Genomic DNA, 13,284 nt, shown 5'->3' on the forward strand with positions numbered 1-13,284 from the left:
TAACATTTCTACCGAGGACTAGACATAGCAGCTTGAAGCCAGACAATGCCTATGTATGAAGGCACATGTAAACTATACAGGGTGTTATAACCACTAGGAATTTTCCTTTAACAATAATTGTAACAATAACCAACACTCATCAGCATTTGATACAGAACACTCAAAAAGCAATAAGAATAGTAATAATAAACACTTTTAGGTTTTTGGTGTACAAATTTTGGTAAACAAAAAATCAACAACTGGAAATTTCTGTCTAGTTTTGCCAATGAATGCCCTTCACATTATTATTTTACCAGCATATATTTGTTTGTTAATGAGTGTAACATCGAACATTCTTTTGACTAGATTGGATCATGGTAACAGAGTGCTATTAAAGGGAAGATAAACCCAAAGAACAATGTGGATTGAGTGAAAGCAGCAACATTAGTAGAACACATCAGTGGAAGTTTGAGGAAAATCGGACAATCGATGCAAAAGTTATGAATTTTTAAAGTTTTGGTGTTGGAACCGCTGGATGAGGAGACTAATAGAGGTTATGACGTACGAGTGGACAACAATACCAAGAAAATATAAAGAAAATTCTGCAAAAATCCATTTTTCATGAAAATTACAAATTCCATCAACTTGATGTTGACATATGTTAAGGGTAGCAATTATTCCCCCTGCTTTCTGAAAGCAGTTGGTCCATTGCTCTTTCATAATTCTAGAAAAGTGAATTTTTGTTGAATTTCCTTTATATTTTCTTTGTATTGTTGTCCACTCATACGTCATATCCTCTAGTACTCTCCTCCTCCAGCGGTTCCAACACCAAAATTTTAAAAATTCATAACTTTTGCATCGATTGTCCGATTTTCCTCAAACTTTCACTGATGTGTTCTACTAATGTTGCTGCTTTCACTCAATCCACATTGTTCTTTGGGTTGACCTTCCCTTTAAACTGAGTGCTCAAAATGTTGAATCTCACTTCCTTCTAATTCATAGTGGGATGCTGTTGTGTGAAAAGTTGCATTTGACTACCACAGACACGGGCATCTGGAAAAGACTTTTCATGTTACCGATACTAAACAAGGAAAAGTAGAAATCGCGGTGGGTAATATATGTCCCCGCCGGAAGTAGCATTTTGTAGCAAAATGTACAATATAGGTCAAAAATCAAGGTCAAAGGTCAAAGAAGTCAAAGGACAAATTTCTGTGTAGAAGTTTTGAAGCCCTCACCTAGTGCCATCACATAAAGCAAATGGAATCGAAATCGGGTTACAAATGGCGAAGGAGTAGCATTTTGTAGCAAAATGTACAATACAGGTCAAAAATCAAGGTCAAAGGTCAAAGAAGTCAAAGGTCAAAATTCTGTGTACAAGTTTTGAAGCCTTCACCTAGTGCCATCACATAAAGCAAACGGAATCGAAATCGGGTAAGAAATGGCGAAGGAGTAGCATTTTGTAGCAAAATGTACAATATAGGTCAAAGGTCAAGGTCAAAGCTCACAACTGAAATTCTGTGTAGAAATTTCAAAGCTCCCATATAGTGCTATCATATAAAGCAAACAGAATCAAAATTGGCTCATAAATGACAGAGAAGTAGCAAATTGAAAATTTTGATCACACACGAACGCACACACATACACACACACGGATGGACACACGGACACACACACGTACGGAGCCCGTTTCAAAGTCTCCTGCTCGAACTCGTTCGGCGGGGACAAAAACATAGATTTTCAAGGCCTGTAACATCACTATATGCAGTTTGACAATGCGTCACAGATTACTTCTGCACATGCATTCTAACAAAATGATGCAAAAAGAAAACTGAATAAACTAAAATCAAATGGGGTGCACCTAAATTTGATGTATATGACATGCAAACAGAAAAATTGTGCAGACTATTAACGATAGGCACTGATTACCCACGACAACTCACCCATAGTTAAGAGAGCAGGTCAAAGGAAACAAGTAAGAAGAATTTGTGGTGGATACATTTAGGAAGTATCCAGAGAAAAATGTTAAGGTACAGAAAAAGAAGATGTATATTAGAGGTTTGTCATTGCAAGAATATAAGGTATTACATTATTGTGAAAAAAAAAGAAAACATACACTTCTACCACAAGAGAAACGACAGAAGGTAGTAATTCATCTCAATTTAGGTTGACGGGTACCAAGAGTACAGAAGAAAATACTGTAATCAATCAACTATCAAGAGTTCTAAAATTCAGGGACAGATAATACTCTACTGACAAGCACATAATTCTACTTCAATAAATGTAAAGAGAGAAGCGCAAGTCGCAATACGAGGAGGGTATCACTTGAAAGTCATAGAAAATATGGTTACACATGATATACAACAGATAAATTTGATAGCTTATATAAATCTAACATGTGTAAGTTTAAACTTAAGTAGAAGGGAGGTTGGTGAACAATGACAGGGTTTCGTAAGTTTAGAACACAGCAGTATACATGGAAAAGAGAAATCAATCATATTTGTATGAAAAAGTTCATGATTACTTCTTACATGTAACTAATGGCTGCAATGCTATGCACATGTATTCAAGAAGAAATAATCTATGGTAAGTATTGCAGGCCTGAAAAGTTCATATGTTTACCATAATTACGGGTAGTTGTAAGAGAAAAACATGTACAAAGCACAAGTCTCCTTAACTCTTAAACAAGACTAAATAATAAAATAATTTGGTTTTATACAAGCATTATTATAATCATTATTACTTCTTCTTTTTTACGTGTATGCCTAATTTTACAATATTACTTAACTTCTTTTTTCCGGATTGTTTACCTATCACTGAAATTAAACAAATGATTGTAAAAGACCTATTTGATATGGCATAACGCCAAAAGCTTTTACTACGAACTTACCACTTTGCTTTGTCTGTTGGCTGGGAGTTGTTTCTGGGACTCTTTTCCTGCAAAGTACTGTGTTGTGCCATTCTTTAAGTACTGAGAGAAGAGGAGAAAATTAGGGCTGATTAATTAAACAGAAAGAGCAAAAGCCATATGGGAAATTGTACAATACGTGCATATCAGTGAGTACTGCTATGATGACTGGATTAATAAAGAGTTTAAATGGGTAACTGTAATGGTTGAATAGAAAGTGTATTGGAGTCTTTGTCAACTGGACACCGGTTCAATTCAATTAATTATTTCACTAATTAATTTCACTGCGAAATTACTGCTACCATCACTGATTCATGCGAAAGCATAAAATCTAGATAAATATTTACATTCTAGTCAGGTTAGCAACACTTTGTTCCTGTTCAGTCTCACTGATTTTATTCTCTATCCTTGAGTCTTAAACAATGAGTGGAGTTTCACATCAATGTCCCACCTGATAGTCATCTGGAGTCTTGATCCGTAGCTTGGCCCGGAGGTCGTCTGGAGCCCCGGCGCAGAGATAGTAGAAGACGTGGTAGTTCCTCTCCTCTGCATTCTGCCAACAAACTCGCGGCTTCTCCAAGAGATAGTGGGATACGTGGCCTCCTACCACGTTGTGCTGGATGAGACACCAGACAAAATGACATCACATGACCAATGACATCACATGACCGCAGGATGTGTGACAAAACAAACATCACATCAGCAAACATAATGAAATGACAGAACAAAACTAGAAATATCACTTAAGGTGATTAATACCCCCGCCCCGTGACGACAGTCTTACCCAAGGAATGATCTTTCCTTGATCTTCTGCCATTTAAATGCCGTTACCATGGCAACGCAGCTTCCGACACGTCCGAAAAATATGTCTTGCACATCTTCCCACCAAGACTATTGTGTGTGCCACATTTCATAAGCTTTTGTCAAAAACTGAGGAAGTAGTTCAATCCACAAGATCTTTCCTTGATCTTCCGCCATTAATATGCTGTTACCATGGCAACGCAGCTTCCGACACGTCCAAAAGATATTTCTTGAACATCTTCCCACCAAGACCAATGTGTGTGCCACATTTCATGAGCTTCAGTCGAATACAGAGGAAGTAGTTCAATCCGCAAGATCTTTCCTTGATCTTCTGCCATTAATATACCGTTACCATGGCAACGTACTTTCGGGTACTGTCCAAAAATGCATCTTGCACATCTACAACCAAAGGCACACATCTGTACCAAGTTTCATGGAAATTGGGCAAAAACTGAGGAAGTAGTTTGCAACACAAAATTTTCCATCATTTTGGCTCATAATATGTGAGCTGTTACCATGGCAACATACTTTTTGTCACTGTCAAGAAATGTGTCATGCTGACCTATATCCTAAGACAAACATTCAATATGAATTCCATGAGAATTGGAAGAACACGGATGAAGCAGTTTTGCCATGAAGCATTTTGCCCTATATTTTACCAATAACATGACGTTACCATGGCAACGCACTTTTTGCCACTGCGGAAATATGTGTCTTGCACATTAACATATTCAGATGAACATCTGTACCTAATTTCATAAAAATTTATCAAAAACTGTGGGAGGAGTTCGCGACGCAAGATTTGTACCCATTTTTGCCCATAATATGCCGTTACCATGGCAACGTACTTTTGGGTACTGTCAAAAAATATGTCTTGCACATCTACAACCCAAGGCACACATCTGTGCCAAGTTTTATGGGAATCGGTTGAAAACTGAGGAAGTAGTTCGCGACGCAAGATTTGCAACGGACCGACCGCCCGACCGACCGCCCGACCGACCGCCCGACCGACCGTCCGCTGATTCCTATATACCCCCTTCAAACTTCGTTTGGCGGGGGTATAATTACTGATCTACTTTTGCACATGCTTCATTTCAGAGTGCCAAGTTGGGAGCACTTTTTTTTTCTCGTTTTGTATCATATGGTATTTTTTTCCTCATACTAAAGGGAGTCTGGAACTTTTTTTTTTTTTTTTGGGGGGGGGGGAGTGGAGAGTCCCCCTGGTGGGCATTCAAAAGCATTACACACTTGGTCTTAAGTGTAACTGTTTTAAGAAGGGGTGATATCAGTAGATCTGAAAAATAGCTGATATATGATGGTGACTCCAGAGAGAATATATTTGGGACTGTTCATGTTTGTTCATCTGTTTTGGTTTGTTATATCGTTGGTCTGTAAATTTCTGGACATCGATGAGGTACTGAATTATAATTCCCGGTAATCCAGAACCTCAGCGATAGGAAAGAGAAATGCATGATATCCCATTTCAAGTGGCAAGATAAGTGATTTCTGACCTTGAAGACATAAAACACAAGGAAAAGTAGAAATTACACGGTGCTTAAAATATGTCCCCGCCGGAAGTAGCATTTTGTAGCAAAATGTACAATATAGGTAAAAAATCAAGGTCAAAGGTCAAAGAAGTCAAAGGTCAAAATTCTGTGTACAAGTTTTGAAGCCCTCACCTAGTGCCATCACATAAAGCAAACGGAATCGAAATCGGGTTAGAAATGGCGAAGGAGTAGCATTTTGTAGCAAAATGTACAATATAGGTCAAAGGTCAAGGTCAAAGGTCACAACTGAAATTCTGTGTAGAAGTTTCAAAGCTCCCATGTAGTGCTCTCATATAAAGCAAACAGAATCAAAATTGGCTCATAAATGACAGAGAAGTAGCAAATTGAACATTTTGATCACACACAGACACACACAGGGACAGACACACGGACACACGGACACACACACCTACGGAGCCCGTTTCATAGTCCCCTGCTCGGACTCATTCGGCGGGGACAAAAACAAAACATAACAAACTTCATTGTGTTTTAGAAGAAGCAATATTCTGTGTGTCTTGTAGATTTTGAGATTTTGCATAGCTGACTTGCAAAATTCGCAAAAAGAAAACTGCCAATGACGCATGGCGTCCACGCTCGTCCACAAGCTCTGGTATCTAGGACGAGGCAGAGTGGTAGAAAGACACCCTGAGATTGACCGTGACAAAGTGTTGGGGCAAAGTGCAGAAGTACATTTGTACATGTAGATAGTTGGTAGAAGTAGCCTTGTACGACGATGTCAGTGGCCTAATGGCAGTCATATCCTACAACTGTGCAAACAGAGCATGAACGCCTCATCACGCACGACCTGTACTTCGAACTCTATGTGCAGCAGGGCAAACCAGATGGGCCGGCCTACTATCTATCACACTTAATGCCAATTACGTGGCTTTCAATAATAATATGCTGAAGCTGTTTAAGCTAAAATTAGCTTGGTGCATGCCTACAACGCTCTGGAGGGGCATGCCTAATGAAATTGAGAATGGAAACAGTTGTTTGAGGGGGAGGAAAAATGAGTAATTCTTTAAAGATATGGTCAGTATCATTGAAATGTTATTGATGTTTCAGCTGAAAGGAAAGCTTGGCTAGATGCATGAAGCAAAATGTAAAATGTATGTCTAATTTGTAACAAGGAAAAGTAGAAATTACGCGGTGCGTAACATATGTCCCCGCCGGAAGTAGCATTTTGTAACAAAATGTGCAATATAGGTAAAAAATCAAGGTCAAAGATCAAAGAAGTCAAAGGTCAAAATTCTGTGTAGAAGTTTTGAAGCCCTCACCTAGTGCCATCACATAAAGCAAATGGAATCGAAATTGGGTTAGAAATGGCGAAGGAGTAGCATTTTGTAGCCAATGTACAATATAGGTCAAAAATCAAGGTCAAAGGTCAAAGAAGACAAAGGTCAAAATTCTGTGTACAAGTTTTGAAGCCCTCACCTAGTGCTATCACATAAAGCAAACGGAATCGAAATCGGGTTAGAAATGGCGCAGGAGTAGCATTCTGTAGCAAAATGCACAATATAGGTCAAAAATCAAGGTCAAAGGTCAAAGAAGTCAAAGGTCAAAATTCTGTGTAGAAGTTTTGAAGCCCTCAACTAGTGCCATCATATAAAGCAAACGGAATCGAAATCGGGTTAGAAATGGCGAAGGAGTAGCATTTTGTAGCAAAATGTACAATATAGGTCAAAAAATAAAGGTCAAAGGTCAAAGAAGTCAAAGGTCAAAATTCTGTGTAGAAGTTTTGAAGCCCTCACCTAGTGCCATCACATAAAGCAAACGGAATCGAAATCGGGTTAGAAATGGCGAAGGAGTAGCATTTTGTAGCAAAATGTCCAATATAGGTCAAAAAATAAAGGTCAAAGGTCAAAGAAGTCAAAGGTCAAAATTCTGTGTAGAAGTTTTGAAGCCCTCACCTAGTGCCATCACATAAAGCAAACGGAATCGAAATCGGGTTAGAAATGGCGAAGGAGTAGCATTTTGTAGCAAAATGTACAATATAGGTCAAAGGTCAAGGTCAAAGGTCACGACTGAAATTCTGTGTAGAAGTTTCAAAGCTCCCATGTAGTGCTATCATATAAAGCAAACAGAATCAAAATTGGCTCATAAATGACAGAGAAGTAGCAAATTGAAGATTTTGATCACACACGGACGCACACACGGACACACGGACACACGGACGGACGGACACACGGACGGACGGACACACGGACACACACACGTACGGAGCCCGTTTCATAGTCCCCTGCTCGAACTCGTTCGGCGGGGACAATAAGACTCACTTTTTTGCATCTGTTTAATGTGAATGATTATTGTATCGTATTGTTTTGTTTTGTTTGTATATTTACATCAAGAACACGCAATTCAGCCTCTGGGCTGCCATGTATTTTCCTTTTGATAAAATAAACCAATATCTATCTATCTACCTATCTATCTATTTCTGTTGGAAAAAGGGAAATATTCTGATACATAGAATTTGTGAAATGCATTTCCAGTGACAATTTCTTGCTACACATAAATTTCTGATATGTCCCCTATGTATGATGGTCATCTTTCGGACATGGCCACCATCGGTAATCTAATTTGTCTTTTGCATTGTGTAGTGGCCACTAGATTCAGGATATCAAAAGATATCTACATGTATGTGAAGTGTATATCTGAATTAGTCTTATTCGTTTAGGTCAGGACTGACAATAATGTGCTTTCAAAGGACAAAAGAAAATAAAAACAAATAATACTCTCTATCCATCGTATTTCATATATGTGTTGTTGTTTTTTTGTGCTCATCTATAATACCTCACATATGACAATAATTGTTACATGAAGACCTCTTGAAGATGTGTGTCACACTGACATGAGTGTTGTAGAATAATTTTCATATCAGACGAGATGTAGTCATATCGAATTGGTTACCAACCTGTCCACAGTGCCCACCTGTCAGTAAAGGCCACATGTTCACCACAGGTGGTTGCTACTGTAAACGAGAAATGTTCGCCTGCATTCTAATTTTGCGAATTTCGTGAGAGGCACGATATGTGAAATTAAAATGCACGCAAAAGTTCTTGTCTTCACTACGGATTGCATGTTAGAGGCAACTCGCGAAATTTCATGCCACATAAAAGGCTGTCGGCTCCAATTCGCGAAAATTTCTTGCCGCAAAAATATTGTGTTTTACAGTATTGAAAGGTCGGACTCCATAGATACTATGATGATGATGTTATGCGCTATATAAGCATTGTTATTGTTATCGTTTTGCTGTTGATGTTGTTGTCGTTATTATTATTATCATCATCATCATCATCACCATCATCATCATTATGATGAGGATAATAGTCAACTTTTTAATTATCTATCCATTTCTTATTCAATCTACCCACATAAGAATATCTCCTTATTAAATACAAGGAAAAGTAGAAATTACGCGGTGCGTAATATATGTCCCCGCCGGAAGTAGCATTTTGTAACAAAATGTGCAATATAGGTAAAAAATCAAGGTCAAAGGTCAAAGAAGTCAAAGGTCAAAATTCTGTGTAGAAGTTTTGAGCCCTCACCTAGTGCCATCACACAAAGCAAATGGAATCGAAATTGGGTTAGAAATGGCGAAGGAGTAGCATTTTGTAGCCAATGTACAATATAGGTCAAAAATCAAGGTCAAAGGTCAAAGAAGACAAAGGTCAAAATTCTGTGTACAAGTTTTGAAGCCCTCACCTAGTGCCATCACATAAAGCAAACGGAATCGAAATCGGGTTAGAAATGGCGAAGGAGTAGCATTTTGTAGCAAAATGCACAATATAGGTCAAAAATCAAGGTCAAAGGTCAAAGAAGCCAAAGGTCAAAATTCTGTGAAGAAGTTTTGAAGCCCTCAACTAGTGCCATCATATAAAGTAAACGGAATCGAAATCGGGTTAAAAATGGCGAAGGAGTAGCATTTTGTAGCAAAATGTACAATATAGGTCAAAAAATCAAGGTCAAAGAAGTCAAAGGTCAAAATTCTGTGTAGAAGTTTTGAAGCCCTCACCTAGTGCCATCACATAAAGCAAACGGAATCGAAATCGGGTTAGAAATGGCGAAGGAGTAGCATTTTGTAGCAAAATGTACAATACAGGTCAAAAAATCAAGGTCAAAGGTCAAAGAAGTCAAAGGTCAAAATTCTGTGTAGAAGTTTTGAAGCCCTCACCTAGTGCCATCACATAAAGCAAACGGAATCGAAATCGGGTTAGAAATGGCGAAGGAGTAGCATTTTGTAGCAAAATGTACAATACAGGTCAAAAATCAAGGTCAAAGGTCAAAGAAGTCAAAGGTCAAAATTCTGTGTAGAAGTTTTGAAGCCCTCACCTAGTGCCATCACATAAAGCAAACGGAATCGAAATCGGGTTAGAAATGGCGAAGGAGTAGCATTTTGTAGCAAAATGTACAATATAGGTCAAAGGTCAAGGTCAAAGGTCACGACTGAAATTCTGTGTAGAAGTTTCAAAGCTCCCATGTAGTGCTATCATATAAAGCAAACAGAATCAAAATTGGCTCATAAATGACAGAGAAGTAGCAAATTGAAGATTTTGATCACACACGGACGCACACACGGACGCACACACGGACGGACGGACGGACACACGGACACACACACGTACGGAGCCCGTTTCATAGTCCCCTGCTCGAACTCGTTCGGCGGGGACAAAAAATACCTTTTCTCCAAAGTGCATCTCCATAAATTTCCCAAAGCGACTGCTGTTGTTGTTTCTGACCGTCTTGGCGTTGCCAAAGGCCTCCAGGAGAGGGTTGGCCTCAATGATGCGCTGCTCGATGATGCCCGCACTCTGGCCGTGGGACTCTGTCAGGTACCTGGGGGTCAAGATGGGTCAAAGATGGAGCACTGGTCAAAGACAAACCTCTGGCCAAAGGTCTGATGAGATGGACAATGACTTCCAAGAGCAGATCCAGAATTTTGAAAAAGGGGAGCGGGGAGGGGGGCACCAGCAGTGAGGAAGTGACTACATTGTATTAATCCACTGAAAATATCCACCCAAAAAAAAAAGTCTGGCGAAAATAAGGGGGCGCTCCCCACTGAATCTGCTACTGACTTCAATTATGACTACCAGTCAAACCAGTATCATTGGCATGGAGATGCACATCACATAAATGTTAGTTGCTTATCTATAAAAGGTAGACTGATAAGGTAAGGTTTCCATGTTTCTTCTTGTCATCTTTTCCGCTCATTTTCTTCTTCTTCTTCTTCTTCTTCTTCCTCTCCTCCGCCTCCTCCTTCTCTGCCTCTCCACCTCCTCCTCCTCCTCCTCCTTCTTCTCATTCTCCTCCTCTTCCTCCTCCTCCTCTCTCTCCTCCTCCTTCTCCTCCACCACCTCCTCCTCCTTCTTCTCCTCCTCCTCCCCTCCTCATCATCCTCCATCTACGCCTCTACACCTCCTCATCCTCCTTCTCCTCTTCCTTCTTATCCTTCTTCTCCTTCTCCTCCTCCTTCTTTTTCTCTCTGCCTCAATGCATCTACAAGGAAGTATTAATCCTTCACCCAACAAACAGTGAGTACTACCCCTACCCCCCCCCCCAAACACAAACACACACACACCCTCACACATTCTAAAAAGTTAATGTTTCGCATCCTCTGGAAAGTAAAGCCTCACCTGAGAATGTATTTGGTGGATTCTGTCTTGCCTGCCCCTGACTCCCCACTCACAACGATGGCCTGGCTCTGTTTGCTGGTGATCATTTCACGATAAGCCTTGTCAGCTACATACAGAATAGGGAGAGACAGTGGAATAAAATGATAAGTAATATTGATGGTGACAGTAATGACAACAACTAATAACAAAATTATAGCAGTAAATATAAATACCCTTACCAGGGCTGAAAACATTCAGAAATCGAAATAAGGGAAACTCCCAAGAGAAGTCACAGAGATACGTGTGTGCTGCATACATCTCAATGGCCCAAAATTCCTGAATCAAGATTTTTAAATTCTTTTAGCGAAACATGAAGAGACATTGAAGTTTTCAAGAAGCCTCCTTCAGAATTAGGGAGAAATTGTAGCTCTGTGGCAGTGGAGCATTTATTTAAAATTGTATGATAATCACATGTCATCAGATCACTACAAATGTATGTTGTTGTTTCATACATGAGTTCATAATACATTGTACAGCTACGTGTAAGTTTGATATCTCAAAGTTCTAGATTTACTTTCTCAGTTCTGACTTCGCAATTGTATTATCATATTTGCCCCTCATTCCCAACAGCCATTGCATTTGTATCTAATTCAGATTTATAAGAAAGTAAATGAATAAAATTGGGTCAATTGTATTAATATTAAAGGGACTGTACAGTACTGGTTGAGGTGGGGATTCATGTTTTGAACATTCTTTAAAGTGAGATAATGAGAAACCTCTTACGAAATATGAAAGAGCATGTAATTTTATGAAGAGTTCAACGTTTATTTGACGAAAATTGGTTTTCAAATGGCTGAGATATCCAAAAAAGTGATAATAATAAAAGGCGACATGCCACAACTTTATTAGGATCTCTATGTTTCACCTTGTTTTTGGATATCTCAGCAATTTCAAAACCGATTTTCATCGAATAAACTTTTGATACCCCTTAGAATCGCATGCTCTTTGGCATCTCATAGAGTGGTTTCTGAATATCTCGCAAAACATTAAAAGCTAAATCCTCACCTCGACCAGAACTGTACACACCCTTTAAAGCTCTGTACTTGTACTATTTTTCATCAATTTCATTATTCATTTTCCTTCTAGTGAAATGTCTTTGTTTTACACTTTTGACGCCAATCCCCTATTCTAAACTCACACATAAAGTAAACAAATACATATTTTAACAAATATTGTACATGTACCTTATGATACCTGGTACACATGTATAACATTTGCCAATACAAATAAAGTTCATTAATGACATGCTGTCAGAATTTATGACCAATCAACTGTGAAATGCACCCCATCATTAAACCAGCCAATATTCCCACGTAAGTCATATTACCATGGAACAACCCCATGTGAGATAAGTCAACAAAGATGACTTTTCTATTCAATATCTAGACTTATTACCTCTTACTACTGAAGGACAATAGGATAATCATTTTGTCTGGGCTTTGATCTTGACTTTTGTATTCATTGCTTTAGGTAACCGGTTTCTAAGGTCAAAGTCCTTACAATGTGTTTTTACAACTTCGGTACAGGGTTTTGAACAGGGGCAGCAGTGCACACAATGCACGCACTGACTGTGCATTGCAAACTCACAAACGGACATGTAATGGTGCTCATTCACAAGAACCATTAGAAGGTGATTTTACAATGTGCAATGAGATCATTTTACATGTACTCTAACACTGACAAATGTGCCCTGTATTCAAAGAGACTTTTTATAAGAAGAACAAAATCAAATATACAGAAAACTATGTCATTACAGTGATTGAAGGAGAAATCAGAAAGTTACAAATTTTTAACAGTTACAAAAGTTATAAAGTTGAAATGTTTCTTTTTTAATGGAATGGTGATATATTATGGTCACATGATATGCAAATGATGAGACAACATCATCACTGTGTGTCAGCGTAGCGTGGCCAATAATGCATTAAATCTTAACATTTTCATTACTTCTTACTCTTTGTCTAATATCAATGAAAGTTTTACTGGGCCATTGGTTTTACTGTATTCTTCTTGATATTAGTCAACTTGAAAACGGAGTGGAGTTTTCCCATTAAGGTACAATTTAGCTTTGAAGAAACAAGACCCAAGAATCTCAGTCATCATGGATATCGTTATAATTCCTGTTTAAGTTGTCTTTGATAATCAGAGCTAAAATAAATCTGAATAGATGCATTTAAGTTAGAACTTTTATACAAAAAAAAAAAGATTAAGAACATGGTTATTACTCTTAACACATGAATAATCAGTGTGTATTACATATGTCAATGAAGGGCAACTTGTCAATTAGTTGAAAAAACAACAACTTGATGCAAGAGTCATTAATCTGAACAACACGAAATTCATGGAATTTTTAAGGCTTTTAACACTTTTACAAAACGGTTTACTA

General features: G+C 38.5%; 1 protein-coding gene across 1 annotated transcript in view; it reads right to left on the reverse strand.

Moving 5' to 3' along the window:
- Positions 1 to 10,968, reverse strand: part of LOC139710574 (unconventional myosin-VI-like) — a gene marked incomplete at its 5' end in the record, with an annotated part of 29,899 nt that extends 18,931 nt beyond the window's left edge. Inside the window, 4 exons of the mRNA XM_071622498.1 lie at positions 2,867 to 2,947; positions 3,336 to 3,500; positions 9,909 to 10,065; positions 10,863 to 10,968. Coding sequence (XP_071478599.1) covers positions 2,867 to 2,947; positions 3,336 to 3,500; positions 9,909 to 10,065; positions 10,863 to 10,968 — 509 coding nt within the window. The remainder of the gene's footprint in view (positions 1 to 2,866; positions 2,948 to 3,335; positions 3,501 to 9,908; positions 10,066 to 10,862) is intronic.
- Between the last annotated feature and the right edge of the window lie 2,316 nt (positions 10,969 to 13,284).

This window comes from Diadema antillarum, unplaced genomic scaffold, assembly GCF_040938485.1.
Source record: "Diadema antillarum isolate AM-2024a unplaced genomic scaffold, OU_Dant_1.0 seq00001542_RagTag, whole genome shotgun sequence".
In the NCBI taxonomy this organism is placed as follows: domain Eukaryota; kingdom Metazoa; phylum Echinodermata; class Echinoidea; order Diadematoida; family Diadematidae; genus Diadema; species Diadema antillarum.